The sequence below is a fragment of the Cryptotermes secundus genome, unplaced genomic scaffold (assembly GCF_002891405.2).
Source record: "Cryptotermes secundus unplaced genomic scaffold, Csec_1.0 scaffold574, whole genome shotgun sequence".
NCBI lineage: Eukaryota > Metazoa > Arthropoda > Insecta > Blattodea > Kalotermitidae > Cryptotermes > Cryptotermes secundus.
The window spans coordinates 145,538-159,515 of record NW_019739958.1 but is presented as its reverse complement, the minus strand read 5'-3'; the positions used below and the strand labels follow the sequence as shown (position 1 = coordinate 159,515).

Here is a 13,978-nt window from a genome sequence, read left to right as displayed (position 1 = left end):
TTACATCCAAATGATCATGCACTTTTGTGACTGGCACTTTCAGTCAGTTCACAGCTGCAAGCTTGATCCTAAGTATGTGGGTTCAAACCCGGCGGAGGTCGTGGAATTTTTAAGGGCGGAAAAATTCAGGGAACAAGTCCTCCAAGAGGGACTTTAAGCCATGGGCCCCATGTCGTAGATTTACGGCACGTAAAAGATCCTGTCTCTAGGAGATATCTGAGCAAAATTAGGTAAAAAGTTTCCCGCCCAAGTAGTTTCCAATGCCTCCGGTAGATGGGGAAGCATCGGGTACCACAGCCTGCCTCGCTGGCTGAACAGGGCTGATAGCAAGCACCAGTACCAGCAGGGTATGGAGACTGGTAGAATATCAAAGGGGGACGTACAATAGACTATTAGTCATGGTGCATGGGGAAACCCACCCCCTCCAATAATAATAATAATAATAATCTGCCTTTCAGCCACCATGTCACAATATACTATTTTCAGAAAATACAGTAACTGTAGTCATTAAATATTTTTGCCCCTTTTAATAAAGAATATTTCCATTTATTAACCAGTTGATTACCTACAGCAGTGCCTATTCCTCTGTTTACTTATATGCTGGATGGAAAAAGATCAAATGAAGGGTAAGCCACAAGATATGTAACCTACATCACTTCTCCTGATAACATAAAATTTATAATTTTGAAATGCTTAAAATGTAAATCGTTATAATTTGTTACTGTTAGAAGACATGAAACCTACCTCAGGAAGATCATTCCACCAACAAATGTCTCTGGGATGAACATCAAGCAGAGATAACAACTCACTCTTCCACTTTCTCTTAAGAAAGATTTCAAATAGACCAGCCGGAAATTGGCTGCCATGATGCCAGGTCTGTGGGACATGCCACCAGGACTTATCAGTAGGGTCTCCATCCTCAGCAACTAACCAACGTTCCAAGAGGCGCAAAAGACACCCGGCTGCACGCAGATGTAGTGGAAGTGTCAGAAACACCTGTCAAGAGGAAACAATAACTGGTTGAAGATCAATTTTTCATGATGCTGAAATTTTAATAATGTAATCAGCATTAAGATTAAGTGACCTGTAATGTCAAGTTATTTATGGTTTATATTATGAAGTTGTAAGTAGCTCAGAATTAATAGTTTCAGATGGCCAATGATTAGTGAGTAACAAACTGCACAAGATGTGGAAGGAAGATGTGCTGGCCTAGCCTGATATTCAATCCTACCAACTGCCTGAATGGACTGAGAAAAATCACAAAAAATCTCAAGCTAGTTGATGTCCTGGCTAATACCTGAACAGGGTGCCTCTTGAACACAAGTCAGAAGCATTACTACTTGTGCGCCAAACTGCCATTTTAAGTTGTCAAAACTGCTTTTCTTTCATGAGCAAATAATATACATATAATTGCCATGAGTCCCCAATTTTTACACTGAACTGGGAAAAGAAACCTCAATCTGAACAGATTCTTCAACATCAAAATCTGTGAATCTTCATATAACTGCTTTTGCTTTTTGCAACACCATGCAAACTACAAGTCCATCAGAATGACAGTTGACTGTCAACACTGCCACAAATCAACTTGTTAGCAAAATCTGTCTCTCCATTTTTCTGCTTATGGGGAAAGATGATGTTGCCCTAAAAATCAATTTGTTTTAATACAATGATCTAAAAATATTTCTCACTGAAACAGGATCCAACATCAAATGAATAAGCAGTACACTTTAGTAAATCTGTATAAAAGTGGCTTGCATTATAAACCATAATTACAGTTAAAATTTTTACAAATTCTCATCTCAAACTGAGAAAGGTCATCCACACACACATGCTAAATATGTATTCATTCATTCATTTTATTCGGCATTCATAATTGCTACAACAGTAACACTTGAACAAGTCACATCATTAAATACATGCCAAATGCAGGGAAGAAACCCCCCAGATGTTTCATGATACAAATATTTCTCAATGAAACAGGATCCAACATCAAATGAATAAGCAGTACACTTTAGTAAATTTGTATAAAAGTGGCTTGCATTATAAACCATAATGACAGTTATATTTTTTTACAAATTCTCATCTCAAACTGAGAAAGGTCATTCACACACACACACACACACACACACATGCTTAATATGTATGTCAAATGCAAGGAAGAAACCGCCCCAAAATGTTTCACATGCTTAATATATATGACAAATGCAGGGGGGGAGAAAAACAAATATTTCCCAATAAAATGCTAATGGACATTACGTGCCGTCAAATACAGCAGTTTGTAAAGAGAAACAAAGGCATTTACATAAGATTTAAAATTTTTTACACATGGGAGTTGCAGGATTAACTAACCATCACACTTCCATGATCGATTACGCCCATAATGAGGAAAAAAGTAGTTGCAATCTCTTAATATACAGTACATGCAACTACTTCCAAAAAGGCAGTGTTCAACTGCTTCAAGAAATACCACATAAACATTTATTTCTAAAGGAAAAAATTAAAATTAGGGGGAAAACTACAAGGCATAGAATTGGAATTTAAAATATTTGAGAAAATGGAATTCAAAACTTATCATATATAGAAGAGAAATAATTACAATCATCTGACCGGATAAAAGAAATGAACTTCACAAAGATATCAAGAAGGGCATTATAGTTAAAATTTAAAGAAACAAAACCTATGTGATGACCCAGAACACAATTGTTTGGCCAGGTACTAGACATTAACAGAAGAGTGGAAATAGTTGGCAAGAAGTAATGAAAGACTGTGGGAACAACAAAGAGACTAGAGACTTTCATCCATCAATCTGTATAAAACAAAAATGAATATACTTTATTGGCACCTCTTTTTTCTCGATTGAGCTTTTAATGGCACGATACAATTCTGAACTAAACTGGATCTTTTCAGATCTTTCCATCCTTATTTATTAATTTGTCTTATCACTATTCTTCCTTATCCTTATCTCCTTTAAGTGCATGAAGTTTACTTATTTCAGGCAACTGACAGCCTCCTTTACTGATATGCAGCCAGGCCAACTGTTCAAAACATATCTCCTGGCTAGCAGACTGTGACAATGTTTTTGCTTGCATATGGTTTTCTGAGGTGTCACAAATCTCACTGTTACAGTATGATTATTATTCAGACAGGAAATAATTGCCCGAGTGCCACTTCCTTGTATTTCCCCTCTTCTGCTTCTTCTTCCCCTTCCCCTCTCCTCTTTACCTTTCTGCCCTACACAATTCCACCTCTGTACAGATCTTCTAACGACTGGGCCTCTCCATCTATCTCCGGCTTCCTGAAGCTCCCCACTTCAGTTTCTTCCTGCGTTATACTTTCCCGGTGTGCGACATTTTTCCTACCTTACTGTTTCTTCATCTTAATCTGTGCCCCCTCTTCAGATTTTTCTCTTAATTTCATGTTCACAATCTTGTTCAGAATTCTACCTCTGTTCACCTTGTGTCCTCTACTGTTTATCAGTACATTGTGGTATGTAAACCTGTTGCTAGGCAGTGCGTGTGTGTGTGTGTTCGCACGCACCTATAGTCACACTCATACACGTGAGAATATCTTGCCACAGTACTTAACCTCTAAATTCTCTCACTTCTTTGTTTCTTATTCCCTCTTTTTGTTTTTCCCTTGTATAGTTTTTAGCATATGTGGTTCCCCTGGCAGCAGCACAACCTTCTGTTTCATGCAAATGTCTTCAAACATAATTTCACATACAGTGCACACTTGGGAAATTTGTTTGCTCCTGCTGAAAACACTGAACTGAGTAATAAGAAGGTGTTGTGCACAATGGATCAGAAAGTTAGTTACCAAAACCTTTTGGTCTTTTGTATTGCTCACAAAATCAGTGCTGATGATACCTCGCAAATGCAGTGAGGGTGAACTAAGATCAGTACTTTCACTCTGTGTATCATGCAAATTACCTTCTGTCCATTAAGGGCAATTTACCAAAACACACAGTGCCTTTGGAGTTTTTAAGCTGTAGGACCCCAATTGCAGGTATTCTTTCATATTTCATTGGACTGAAGCCCAATATATTACTTTAAAAATCCTATATATAGCAACAATAATTATTTTGTTCAATATCACAGCAACCTTGTTTGAAGTGTCAAAACTCACCTTTAAAACATTGCCATTTTCTAGGGATGATCCAAACAGCCTCATAAATGCAGGTGTCGGCTCTTGTATGTACTTTGAGACTATACAAAGAGAACATAATTTCAGGCTGACCATATACTATGTCACTTAAACAGTTATGATATAGGAGGAATTTCAATTTCAATTTATTTTTGTTCATCAGACACCTCCAGATATAGAACACGTCAAAGCCCCAAGTTACAATAAAATTAATCCAGAGGACGTCATAAAGATATTACAACACATTTACAACCATTGTTGCAATAACTATTGATACAATGACTGATACATTGTTATAATTAAATACAACATGCATATAATACTTGCACTGCAACTTATCATCATAATAAAATAAATATTAACATTGTCAATAATAGTGTAAAAGCATATCTAAAGAATTATAGGTATCATAGAATAAAAGTTTTAAAAAATGACTAGTGTTGTTTTATTTATCTGTAATTAACAGAATCATCCCTTGTTTTCCATTCATAATACTCATCTAAAGAATAAAAAGAGCCAACCTGCAAAACATCTCTGACATCCTATATTATGTATGCTTCCAGTTTATAAGGAAATGTGAGTTCAATTTTGCACCATGTACTTGCCTCTCATTTACTTTGACAAAATTACTGTTTAAACTTACAAGTCCCTTCCATTGGCACTTGCTCTTCCAGTGGACTCAACAGAGGGATCTGATTATGAGCTAAGCAGAGCCTTGCCTAACTCAGTTCTCAAACTGTTAAAATCACAGGAGTTTCCAGCAAAATTTTCTTCACTTTGCACTGATCATGCTGCAATCCACCGTCGGCTTCCCCCTTACTATCTCCAATGATGACATGCCTTTCTAATGAAATATGTACTCAGGGAAGTCAGCTTACTGCCTTTTCAAACAACATGCTTAACTTCTTTTGGCTTATTTTGGACTTCATCCATTGTCTAGTATGTAAAAGACAAAAGACCACGACGATTCGGAGATTGGCTCTGTCTCCGTCTTCAGGTGGGTAGGGAAGGATCCAGTGATTGAGACTAGCTCTTTCTAACGGGCCCAACTGAGTAGGTTTATCCTTCTTTACCCACCTGAAGACGGAGACAGATCAAATCTCTGAAACGTCGTGGTCTTTTACATACTAGATGATGGATGAAGTCCAAAATAAGCCAAAAGAAGTACAGTATACACCATCGTCAGAATCCTTTCAAGTCCAACATGTTTAACCTTTTCAAACACCATTCTTATGTTTTCATTAACAAAGCAGAGGCTGGTAACTCACTTTAAGTGACAAAATAATCTTAGTCTTTGATGATGAAAATCTTGGTGCCAAAGAATTACACAGAAAAAGCACCATAATTTCAGACACTTATAAAGACATCATATTCCAACAGTGGGGATGAAACAAATTTCATGCAATAAATGCAACAATTTACAGATCTTCTTACAAAACTATGCAAATGTTAAACTTCTATAGAACTAGCAGCCATATTTAAAATTGTGGTTAATGGTATTAGTGTTAAAACAATGAATTCTGAGCAACACTCACACAGCCAATTTTCCTACTAACAAAATTTCAAGTTTGATTTGTTTCATCCCGCGCCATCACACTAGAAATATTATAAAAGGTTAATTAATTCCATCCAGTGTGAACGATGAAGTTTTTTCTCCTTTTTAATATTTCATCCTTAACAGGTTTCATGTTGTAATAGGGGTTTCTAATTGTATTGATATCCTTCTGAACAAGGTCTATAAGAATGAAACATGCTAAGGATAAAATATTAGGAAGGAGAAAATACTTCATCAGTCACACTGGACAGAATTAATTAACATCTTATAAGATTTCAAGACTTGTAGATCTTTTTCTATTATTCTTATTTTATTCTGGTTTTATAAAGAACTTATAAAGTTATATACTTTTTATGTTAAAAACTTTACATGTTCTTTATAACACCAGAATAAAATAAGAATAGAACTGTCCAGACTGGCTCTGGGGTCCACCCAACCTTCTACCCAATGGGTACCGGGAGCTCTTTCCCTGGGGGTGTACAGGAAATGGGCCTGCCACTGCTAGGATATGGTAAGTACAGTGACGAAGGATGTAGAAATAGGAATGATGGGAAAAGAATACTGTTTTGTGTGTGCAGGAGTCAAGAGGTACTGCTTGAAACAAATGTTACTTACAGAAGACACCAGGTATGTTGATGAGAAGCTGATGGAATCTGGAAACACTAACTACATCTTTCACATATGTATGTACTGCCACAGCACTGTAACAGGTGAATACAATGATCATACATGTAAGAAATGTACCACATAAATAAGTGCTTTACATGTACAGTGACCATATCTTATAACTTTTAAAGCAACTGCAGTTCCTGTACATGTCACGTAACACTGCACAACTAACGAGTTTGAAATTCTGGCTTATAATGCAATGCTGCACACTGAAAGCTAACCAGTGTTTCTGGGGAACATGCTGCCCTCCATCTTCAGGGCTGAACAGTAAGCCAAGTACAAAACCAGCATGAAGCATGAAACAGCTCGGCACTTCCTCTTTGACCCTGAAGACAGAGGTACCATGCTCCTCTGAAATGTCAATGTAGTACAGGGTGATCCATTCAAATCTCCCACATTTTATCAGATCTTAGAACAGAAAATATGAATGACAGAAAATGAAGCTACAGGAAATACAAGAACTCAAAAAATTTTATTTGACACATTAAAAACCTCCACATGTGCACCATTGGTAGCATGAACAATATCCAATCTGTATTCAATTTCTTGCTGCGTTCTTTCCAACATGTCCATTGGTACAGGAGCAATCATTTCACGGATGCGGGCTCGTAAATCTGGGAGGTCATTCACTGGAAGCATGAACACACGGTCCTTCACGTAACCCCACAGGAAGAAATCAAGTGGAGTGAGGTCTGGTGAACGTGGTGGCCACCGAATTGGTCCGCCACGCCCAATCCAGCGATCTTGGAAGGTGGGGAGGGGGGGCTCCATCCTGTTGGAAGATTATATTAGGCTGCAGATCAGCTACCTGGGAATACAGGAACTGTTCTAACATGTCAAGGTATACACAGCCAGATACTGCAGCCTCACTGAAGAAAAACAGAAATGAAATTCTTTGAGTTTTTCTTTCATCTAGCACTTACTTACTTACCCATGGAGCCGAGCCCTTCTGGAGGAGCCGCCAATTCTGCAGCTACTCAAGAATTACCCAGCATTTTATGGAACCCGAAGGCACATCACCGTGTTCACAAGAGCCCTCCACCAGTCCCTAACCTGGGCCAGATCTATCCAATCCATACCATCCCCTCTCTAAGATCCATTCTAATACTGTCCACCCACCTACGCCTTGGTCTTCCCTGTGGTCTCTTTCCTTCTGGCTTTCCCACCAATATCCTACATGCATTCGTCTCCCCCATTCGTGCTACATGACCTGCCCACCTCATCCTCCTTGACTTGATCATTTCTTTCATCTAGTGTTAATTATAATCCATAATTTATCACAATTTGTTCGCAATGATTAATTAAAATTTGGGAGGTTTGGACAGAACACACTGTATATGGTTTCACAATGTGAAATTATCCAGTTAATCGTATACATTGTTTCCCATGGACTTGGATTATTGGCTACGTTTGTTGCATAAAATTTCCACCTCCTTTTCTATCTTAGTTTCAGGTCTGTGCATGATTTATCACCATTCTCATTGTATATTTTCTTGTTATCTCCTACTGGCAAAGCCTAATTTATGGTATTTATATAGCTGTAGTTACACTGACATGGGTTGTCCAGTGATTGAGGTTAGCCCTTTCAATGGGACCCAACAAAGTAGGTGTCTTCCACCTTGCTTGAGGATAGAAGATTCTGAAACACTGTGTTCTCTAGTTTTTAGGATACCAGGCAATGGATGAAGTCCAAAAACTCAGTAATCTTAAGCATTATACACCATAAGAACCCTCTAGAACCTACTAGAAATACTCTTATTAACACTAAGCTGCTCTACTGTGACCAGCCACATCATGGCTGGGCTACAAACCAACATTTTGGAGACTTCCTCTGTCCCCATCATCACAGTTGACATAGTGTGTGTTAGTAAATGCCACAAATACATACTGACTGATATACAACGTACACATATATCAGCTACTTACAGTCACGTACCAAACTGACCACAATTATCAAGGAAGAGCATGTTTCTGAAACACTAGCATTTAGTTCAATCACAATTTCAGTTAATTTATCTGCTGTGTAAGCTTCAAATCTTAACCCTCTTTCTGCTAGAAAGATACAAAGCAATAATACTGTATACTCACTGTTTCCCTGTGAGTAGTTTTGCCAAATTTATACAAAATGTTTCAAAGTGATTCAACTCAAATGCTGACAGCTGTATAGAGAAACCTTGTTTCTGAAGCACAGATCTCAGAGATATGCAGAACTTCAACCAATATCCAGTTCCCTGTTTGTACAGAACAGAAAATAATTATGTAGCCTCCACACACATCATTCTAGTCAGACTACTAGCTTTATGACGTGGAAGAGCAAAGGTAGCAGTGTTTCAAAGGTAATATTAAAAGTTTGACCTGAATTACACTGGACTGCTCCAAAGCAAAATTTTGCTCCATCACTTTTTGTGTAAACCTGGAACATAACACTTCAATGAAATTCATTCTAATGTGAAACATGGAGACAGATATGATTCATTATGGCATGTACATTATACACTGTTCAAAGAACACACAAAAAATCTCAAAAATATATTGCATTCATACCTGAGAAAGAAGAATGCTGTTGTATGAAATACAATGTATCTGCATATACAAAACAATTATTAAGTCTATACTGATTTCACAATAATGTAGAACAGATTATGTAACTTGAAATTTATCAGTGCTGTACTATTAGCATATATGCAGATTAAAAGATTCAAGAGGTAAACTGTTAGGTGAGGAAGAACATGAGATACTTATGATGACTGCAAAAACAAGAACAAAGAACCAGTGGAGACAATAACAATTCATATTTTAATGTATGAAGAAAAAAGGGAGGGAGACAGATTATCTTTACAAGGAAGGGGTCAGGAAATTAAGCAGATATTGCTGTGGTTACAGATGTCAATATTTTACATGCAAATGTGGCATAAATTTGGTATTTGGATGGCAACAAGACCAGGAGGTCAACTGTTCCCACATATTAGTGTACAGTAAATATGCATCAAATGTGTATTTGTCCAACCCGGATTTACATATATACACAAAAACAACATCCAAACAATTACTTACCTAACAATGAAAATGTGAATATAGAGTCTGGCAGAAAATGGCCATAAGACACTGCATTAAGGCATCTTGATGAACGACTGATTCCACAGAGCTCAGCCCTTCTTGAGAAGCTACCAGTTGTGCAGATACTCAAAAAATTCCAAAAATTTTATGGAATCTAAACTTTCATTACAAAGTTCATTTGTCTCTATCCCGAGTCAGATCTATCCAGTCCATACTACCATCATATCTCAGATCCATTTTAATACTATTCACCCACCTACAGCTAGGTCCTCACAGTGGTCTCTTTCCTTCTGGCTTTCCCACCAATATCCTAAATGCATTCCTCTTCTCCCTCATTCATGCTGCATTCCCTATCATCTCATCCTCCTTGGCTTGCTCATTCTAATTATACTTGGCAAAGAGTATAAGTAATAATGTTCCCTATTATGCAGTTTTCTCCAGCCTCCTATCACTTCATCCCTTCAGTCCCAATATTCTCCTCAGCACTCTTTTATCAAACACCCTCAGTCTATGTTCCTCCCTTAATGTCATAGACAAACTTTCACGCCCATACAGAGCCTCAGGCAAATTCATAGATCTGTATATTCTAATTTTTACGTTTTTTGACATCAGACGATGAGACATAAGGTTCTGGATTGAATGCTAGTAAGCATTACCCCCATTTCAATCTCCTCTTAATTTCCTCCTGAATCAGGTTTTTGTCTTCTCATTTACTGTCGAAAAACATAAAAATTAGAATATACAAAACTATAATTTTGCCTGTGGTTCTGTATGGGTGTGAAACTTGGTCTCTGACATAAGGGAGGAACATAGATTAAGGATGTTTGAGAATAGGGTGTTGAGAATATTTGGACCAAAGGGGATGAAGTGACAGGAGGTTGGAGAAAACTGCATAATGAGGAGCTTCATAACTTGTACTCTTCTCCAAGTATACTTAGAATGATCAAGTCAAGAATGAGGTGGGCAGGGTATGTAGCACGAATGGGGAGAAGAGGAATGCATATAGGATATTGGTGGGAAAGCCAGAAGGAAAGAGACCACTGGGAAGACGAAGGCGTAGGTAGGTGGACAATATTAAAATGGATCTTAGAGAGATAGGATGGTATGGTAAGGATTGGATTGATCTGGCTCAAGACAGAGACCAGTGGAGGGCTCTTGTGAACACAGTAATGAATCTTCTGATTCCATAAAATACTGGGAAATTGTGATTATTTGCAGATTTGGCTTCTCCTCAAGAAGGGCTAAGATCCATAAATAAATAAGTAAGTAAGTAAGTAAGTATCAGGTTTTGATTTGTTATAGTTGTTCTCAAATATCTGAACATTTTCAAAGAATCTGTTAGCTATCTTTATGTCATTATTTTGCCTTGCATTCAGGTGATGAGAGAGCAACATACCCTTTGTATTCTCTGAATTAACTTCCAGACCAACATCCTTACTAGTATCAATTAAGGTTTCTGTGTTCTTCTTTATGGTATGTATGTCATCTCCCAGCAGATTCACATCATCAGCATAGACAAGCAGTTGATTTATCCCATTTACTTACAGTTTCCCTGGACCTTCCTAATAGCATAATTCTAAAGTAAAGATGAAATGCAGTGGCAATAAAGGATCTCTTTGTTTCAGACCATTTTGGATGGCAAAATTATCAGACAAACGTTTACCTGTAAGGACTTTACTATACCCCAAACTCTATCAGAATATTGTACAATACTTTCCTCTAACTGAATCACAGGCTTTCTTCAAGATAATTCTTCCTTATTCTGAACAGAATTAATGAGTTCACAGATCTCAGACTGTAATGTTTCACCTCCTCTCTTGAATAATTTCTTCCAGAATTTGATCACTATCTGACAGTTTATACCTTTTCAGCTTTGCAATAGCAATTTCAGCCTCAAAAGAACTAGGATCAGGTTCTGACAGCTCAGTTATATGAATTTCTACCTGCTTAACATCACTGACCCTCTGTACATTCAACAACTGAGAGAAGTAGTTCTTCCAGCTGTTCAAAACACTGTGGGAATCTGCAAGCAGATCACCATTCTAATCATTTACTCTGTTACTTCTAGGTTGGTTAACCCCTCTTAAATTCATTTATTCCTCAATACAGGTCTCTTTAAGATTCTTGTTATTACTGCTCATTACAAGTTAATTAATTTTGTCTTTCAGATATTCCCTCTTTTTATTCCTGACATGTCTGTATGCTTCATGTCTTATATTGTTCAGGTTATCTCCATTTATTTTGCTTGAATCCTGTAACCATTACAATTTAGCAAGTGTCCTTTGATGTAACAGTTTTAAGCATCATTCATCAAACCAAGGCTCATGTTTCTTCAATTCATAACAGCCCCGACTCATTTTGGCGGAAATTTTGATATTGTAATAATTTTTCAAGTTTCCAGCTGCATTGTGGCTCTGGGGTTGATACAGCCTTTAATATAAATGAGTACCAAGAATGTTATATTTTAGCGTCCTGTTGCACTGACTCATGTCCATGACTTATGCTAACCGTCTTACAGTGCATACACATTTCACCTTACTCTTCTCTTTTGCACTACATGTTTCAGCACTAATGTGCCATCTTCAGGTGCGTTTTCTCTATGCACGTCTAACTACTGCATTGCATGCCCTGATGTCTTCATATTAAAATGACTAAAATATATATTTGTCATATATAATAACAGATTTTAAATATTAAAACTTTTCAGAATTTGTCATCCTTATGTCGTATCTCAACACGCAAATCACGCTAATCCTCCTCTGTCGGAGCACTCTTCCTATATTCATGTGTATGTGCTCTTTGTTGTGTCTTGCTCCTGTGACTGCGTGCATTATACTATTATCATACATGACGAATATATATTTTAGTCATTTTAATATGAAGACATCAGGGCATGCAATACAGTAGTTAGACGTGCATAGACAAAACGCACCTGAAGATGGAACATTAGTGCTGAAACATGTAGTGCAAAAGAGAAGAGTACCAAGAATCTTCCTAGGGTAAAGGATGACCGGTGTGTAAGGGTGACAACCTCACCACATTCTGTTAGCCGACTGTCTGGAAAATGTGGGAGCCTTGACATCTCATAACCCTATGGGCCTCCTAGGCCTGTTACAGGGATAGCTTTACCTTCTTTTTAACATATTAATGTCCACAGCGTCCACTAAGTTTTCCTATGCTGCGAACCTGTTTGGCATTTGAACCTGATACTGTGCTTTACCTTCTACCTCACTTAATTTCTTGAAATTGAATCTCTCCATATGAAATCTGTGCATTGTCTGTTTACTCACTCCAGTCTCTCCTTGACCTTAGCAACCACCAGATGGTGGTTAGTATCACAGTCTGCTCCTCTGAACACTCAGACATCAAGTACACTTGAGTGCCATCTCCTATCAAAATATGGTCAATTTGAATGTGACACTTTATTTATGAATGCTATGATGTGGGAACATTGTACTTTTGACAGCCAGATTTTTTGCTGTGGCAAAGTTTACTACCTTAACTCTATTATCATCACTGATTTTGTGTAAACTCTCATTCGCAGTTTTTGGTTTGAAAGTGTCCTCCCTACCTAGACACTGAAATCTCCTAACATAATTTTCACATGTTATTGAGGGTAATTTATTGAATACATGTTCTAGTTCCTCAGAGAAGCTGACCATATCAATTTTATCCTCTGTTGGGGCATGAACAATGAAAACAATGATATCACACCAGTGACTCCTCAGTACTAAGTACAACATCCTATCACTAATAAACTCTACCCTCTTAAATACTGATCTTGATGTCTACATAGTGTTTTTACCTCCTAACACCATATTAGTTCTACAACCTATGGACCAACAAGTCAGCAATACATGAAGTCATTATATCTGAAATATCTACAGGCATGCAACCCAAGCTATGGATTCCAGTGCTCAGTGCTTATAGTGTCTCAAACTGTGGGCTGTGACCACTTCAGGGGTCACCACATTGTAAAGAATTATTTGAAATTTGAAATTGTAGTATTAATGCACATCATCAGCAACAGCAAGATCTGGATCACTAACACATTTGGAAATTTAAAAATGGAAATATGCCAGAATTCCTGCTCATTAATTCTAATAACATTAATATCTTTAATCAGTGGGGGGGAGTATAAATGTATTATTACTTGAGGAAGTCACAGCATAACAAAGTTTGTAAAGCCCCAGCCATAATGTATTAAATATGAGTATATTGAACTTGAATTTACTCAACACTTTCTCAAGGAACCTAACCCCTGCACTAGATACACTATGCATTTCACATAAGTAAAGAACTGCCTGCTAGAAGATTTGTTTCCCCCTTCCTTACAATACCTATACCATATGTCCAAAAAGTATCCGACTTTATTTTTTTCCGCTGTAAGTAATGGCCAAAGGGGAGGGGAAACTGAGCATAGCAGTAGAAGGGACTTTCATGCGCATGCGTGATATTTTGCTGACTCGCAACACTGCTGGATGCGTCTGTGGCTGCCAGATAGCGAAGTGGTGTAACATGTGTTCGTCGCATTCTCGTTTTGCTCAAGATGAC

The 13,978-nt window shown here is 37.6% G+C and overlaps 1 protein-coding gene across 1 annotated transcript in view; it reads right to left on the bottom strand.

The window, feature by feature from the left end:
* LOC111872155 overlaps positions 1-13,978 on the bottom strand; it is an 80,225-nt gene that overhangs the window by 62,146 nt on the left and 4,101 nt on the right. The window contains exons 3-6 of the mRNA XM_023865744.2: positions 8,456-8,598; positions 6,314-6,399; positions 4,126-4,205; positions 745-996 (exon numbers count right to left, since the gene is read on the bottom strand). Coding sequence (XP_023721512.1) covers positions 745-996; positions 4,126-4,205; positions 6,314-6,399; positions 8,456-8,598 — 561 coding nt within the window. The remainder of the gene's footprint in view (positions 1-744; positions 997-4,125; positions 4,206-6,313; positions 6,400-8,455; positions 8,599-13,978) is intronic.